Raw genomic sequence first — 4,711 nt, forward strand, 5'->3', positions numbered from 1 at the left:
CATTCAAATGGCTTCCGATGCCTTATAAACGTTAGTTAAAACACAGACATTTTGTACTGTATAATTGTTGTTTTTATGCCTTATGTATGTTTAGATGGAAACTTTCCTGCAGAAATAATTTTTTCAATTACTAATAACAACATTTTGCTCACTATAGATGTAAATATTATCATTTTCTGCTCTTATTTGTATTTGTAAAATAAAAACTAATGCATTGAAAGTACTGTAATTTTCAAAATGTTAGTAGCTTTTGGTGATGAATAACATATTAAAAGCTTATCTTGATTCGTGAGTATGAAAAATACGGCACATATAACTTTAACTAGAGCTGTGACATATTTTCCATTTTTTATGTAACGTATTGATCCATATTGATAAGAAATGTCTTATCTAAATGTACTTGCTATTTCCATTTTCCATTATCGTAATTTCCTGCGTATTACTTACATGAGGGTATTCCAGCGGACAGAAAATAAAAAGAGGATACTCCCCGTTTCTTGCTGCATACAAATAACATTTCATCGAGTGAGGTGAAAACTTAAATATCTTTCATGAGGTATTCATCAAGAAACAAGGAATATTCTATTTATTACATTTGTTTTCTGGCTTTCATTTTTAGAAGACCCTCACTACTGTTTCGGCCAAAGGTTATTCCGCCATTGTCTTTTACAAAGTTATTTGCCTAAGCGATTATGTTTAGTATTTTTGTGAGCATAACGTCATATTTTTTCAAATAATATGGCGACATTTTTGCACAAACTAATGGCGTAATAATCAAAACGATATTTTCAATGTCAATGCTGCATTCGGATTGGTCAAAAACGGCTGAAAATATCACTCCTGGACTAGTGAAAATATCATTTATATTTTCATTACAAAACCCTTTTACTGCAAAAAGGTTATAAAAAAACATTTTTTATGATTTTATCAAATAAGCTCTATATAACACGCACTGATTTTGACATTGGGAGATAGTACAATTTTTACATAAGTATATGCATGCTTCTTCTATTATTAATATACATAGATACCTTATCTTTGATGTAAAAAAAAACCTTCGGCAATACAAAAGAAATTACGGTTACGATGGTTAGTTCTAATTGCACTGTATTAACAAGGATTGATTGAAATGATAACAAAATGCGATTTTTGAACGGAGCTTTAGTTATTTATTTCAACCCCCGAACGTAAATGGCATTTACGGGGGTGCAGCCTTTGATGCAGGCTTTGGAAAACTTCTTTAACGACCCAACAAGTCCATCATAATAGATCCAGCCTTGGATAATTGATCGAATGCAGGCACTAAAGTGGCCATGTCGGTGCATGGTGACACCGACAAGCGTGTATACGTCACCAGTAGGATAATGTAAATTCTCAGTAAAGTCTTCAATGTCATTTTCCAGATATCCGATTCGTACCAAGTCGGCAATTCGCAGAACTAGTACATATGGCCGTCCATCTCCAAATACCCGAGAAATGGATCTTCTTCCTGTGCACCTGCAGAAAATAATAGCTCTCAATCTTATATCTTTTTTAATATATAAAACTGAATACTGAAAAAATCTACAATCGTGGACGTCGCCAGGTCATTTGCAACCTCCTGAAATTAGTCAAGCGATGAAGAGATGAATAACAAGCTTCTGAGGTTCTTCATCAGATATCACAAATAAAATATTGCTGCGGAATTGAAGCAAGCAAACGTGGTATTAAATTGCAATATCTTTTTTTAATTTCGTTTGATCGTCGTATGATTAAATCATTGATCCACCATGTATTGAAACATTCCCCAGAATGGAATTACCTCATTTCGCTGGACGGACGGATTAAGACAAAGCACTATACTTCTCCTCGTTTTATCGATATAAACAAGGAAATGATATGTACATCATGTTTACGCAGTTGTCTCATTCACAAACAATGTCCCAACCTGATAATGTTTAATACCGATAACTTTTGAATATTTCTATACAAGATTATTAGATATTTAATCTATTAAGAATTCGTGTACTCTTTTCTATAGATCTAAAAACCTAGAATGATGTAGAATATCCTGTAACCTAGAGGAGATATCCGAAAAAGAGACAGATGATGGACCAGTAAAGATCATTCTGTAGTGGACATTTTTATTCCCAGCTCTCCCTGATTTCTGTTTTTTTTTATGTATATATTCATTTCATTTCAGAAAAAAAAATGTTTATTGATAAAACATAATTGATTATATTTTATCCCGAAGAATTATTCTTTTCATAGTGCCGGTGTCAAGTCAACATTCATCAGTACAGAGTAGTAAATTATTTTAGTTATAGGAGCGCAAACTCTGGCTTTTCCACCAGTCACGTTTTAAATATATCCCTTTTCACACTAACTTTTCTCACCTCATTGCACCAGTCTCTCCGGAAACATTCTCCACCTCAGAATCAGAAAGCATCGTCAATCCACAACTCGAATCACTAGGAGCAATCCATTCTCGGAACATCTGATCGATGGTACTGGGACAATTCGAACTGTTAAAAACCGAAAGGGACGTATCACTTGCTATAAATGGTTCTATATTTATTTGCAATAATTGTTTCTTCTAAAATCAATCAACGCAATATTTAAGGACTAAACTAATGTTTCAATTGACAAATTTCAATTCCTTAATGACACAAAAGACTTTATGTAACTGTACGTCACCGTCTTTTTCCTCGGATAGAACATAATGATTAGCATTTATCTTGAAACTGTGAATGACTATCATTGTTGAATATGTAGTATCACATTTCATTACGTTGACAGATGAATTAGATGAATGACTATCATTATTGAATATGTAATATAACATTTCATTGTATATGATTAACGACAATGACATTTTTTTAATGAAATGGCAACAAGACATAAATACCATTCTCTACAGTGAATGAACCAGTAAAGTTTTTATTTCATGTTACCTTAGGAATATCCCTGTCCTTTGTCGTTCGATGTACGGATGCGGGCAAGAGGGGCTGCTGCATTTCTCCTTGATCATTGTTTGAACTGTTTTGTTGAAAATGCCAGCGAACATCTCATCTTCCTCGCCATATAGGTTGATGACTTTTTCACGAAGGGATCGCTCCTTTACCATGGTTAGCCATGTGGCCTTGGCGTCTGCAAAGTTTCCGGTTGACATTAGATGTAGAGAATTAAGTAGAGTGTTCAATATCGGATTTTGGCGGTTGCAATCTGTAAATAGGGACGGGTTGTCCAAATGAGTGATATACATGATGGTCAGAAAATTGTCAATGGTGCAAGTGTTCCTAAGATGTTGCCCGATGCTGGTTACACCTCCCCACCGAGGCACCGGGGGAAATTTCTGAAGAACGCTCTCATGTTTCGCTACTGTTTGTTTTTCATTTTCAGATCTTGTATCTTGTTGTTGTCGGCTGTCCCCAGAACTCCTTGCAGTCTGTTTAGGTTTCTTGGGAGGTTGATACCTATTTTTGCCTCGTTTTCTCTTTCTTGACCATTTTTCCTCGGCAACATCAATAGTTCTTCTCTTCCTTTTGGCACATCTCATTTCAGGTAGGTTCAGTTCCTTTATTCGAGCATTGATACTCCGCTTGAGTTTCGATGCAAATTTGGCCGGTCTTAGACGCTCCTTTCCTTTCAATATGTCCTTCTTAACAATCCTGAACCAGGCTTCCACATTTGCATTTGAATCGCGAGTTTCATTTGTTTCTATTGGTAGTGATTCTGAATCGCACTCATAGCGTCCAAGTGAACCAAGAAGGAGACCGCTCCATAGTGGGTAAATGGGAAAGAATCTCTTAACTAGAATATCTACTATTTCTGGACAGTAGAAACTATTCGAGGGTTCTTTTTCGTTGATGCATCTTGTGAGATCTCTTTTTATCTGTTCAGCCATTTGTGTCCATGGCGATGATTCAGTTATGGAGACATCTTGATCATCCAGTTTGACACTATGCTCTATTTCATCTTCAGTGTATACATAGTTTTCATCGGTCGCCCAGTCTGGATATTTCTGATATCTCTCAATGACGGCTTCTCTCGCTTTTTTGACATCATCTGTATCTTCTGTAGATAGCAGTACCATGAAAATTGATAATAGATCTTCCTTCGCGCTTTCAAGGGATGCTTCATTGGAGAGAAGAGCAAATGACTTCATAAGAAACCTAAAGAGTTCCTTGTCTTTTCTGGAGGTTTGACGTGCGTGTTTACAAAACGTCTTGGTCATATGGGCAATGCAAATGTGTACAACAGTTAAACTAGATAGGTCTTCATTCTGCATTCGATGATGAACTATGTCCCATGCAACTTTAAGATAGCGTTTTACAGACATGCAGTTGAATGCCATGAGTATACTGTTTATCAAAGCCCAACTCCAGTCAACTTCCACCTTTCTTGGCTGAAATGATTTGGATTTTTCCTTAACCGCCCTCTGGAAAAATGTTAGAAAATGTATAATGGAAGGTTGCGAGTGGTCTGTTGTTACCATGTCAGCAATGGATAGAGGTGGAAGGTTTTCCTCTGGTTTGATAACAACAGAATAGAGGTATGGCCTCTTCTGGTCTGGGAATGATTTGATGAGACATCCTGTTGAATCGATATATATATCTGGTCTAACCATCTTCACAAGAACCTCAATTTGGGCATGGGAAAACATTATTACCGTGAAAGGATCGACTGCAACATACTGAAGATAGCCCGCATATCTGGATGTTGGATCAGC

At 36.1% G+C, this 4,711-nt stretch overlaps 1 protein-coding gene across 1 annotated transcript; it reads right to left on the reverse strand.

Annotated features, from left to right (window-relative positions):
- Positions 1-472: 472 nt before the first annotated feature.
- On the reverse strand, positions 473-4,474 carry LOC138306643 (uncharacterized). Its single transcript, XM_069247084.1, has 3 exons — positions 2,934-4,474; positions 2,376-2,504; positions 473-1,497 (listed from the first exon to the last, which is right to left on the reverse strand). The coding sequence occupies exons 1-3, from the start codon at positions 4,334-4,336 to the stop codon at positions 1,170-1,172; spliced, it is 1,860 nt and encodes a 619-aa protein (XP_069103185.1). The 5' UTR covers positions 4,337-4,474; the 3' UTR covers positions 473-1,169.
- Positions 4,475-4,711: the final 237 nt, after the last annotated feature.

The sequence above is a fragment of the Argopecten irradians genome, chromosome 13 (genome assembly GCF_041381155.1).
Source record: "Argopecten irradians isolate NY chromosome 13, Ai_NY, whole genome shotgun sequence".
NCBI lineage: Eukaryota > Metazoa > Mollusca > Bivalvia > Pectinida > Pectinidae > Argopecten > Argopecten irradians.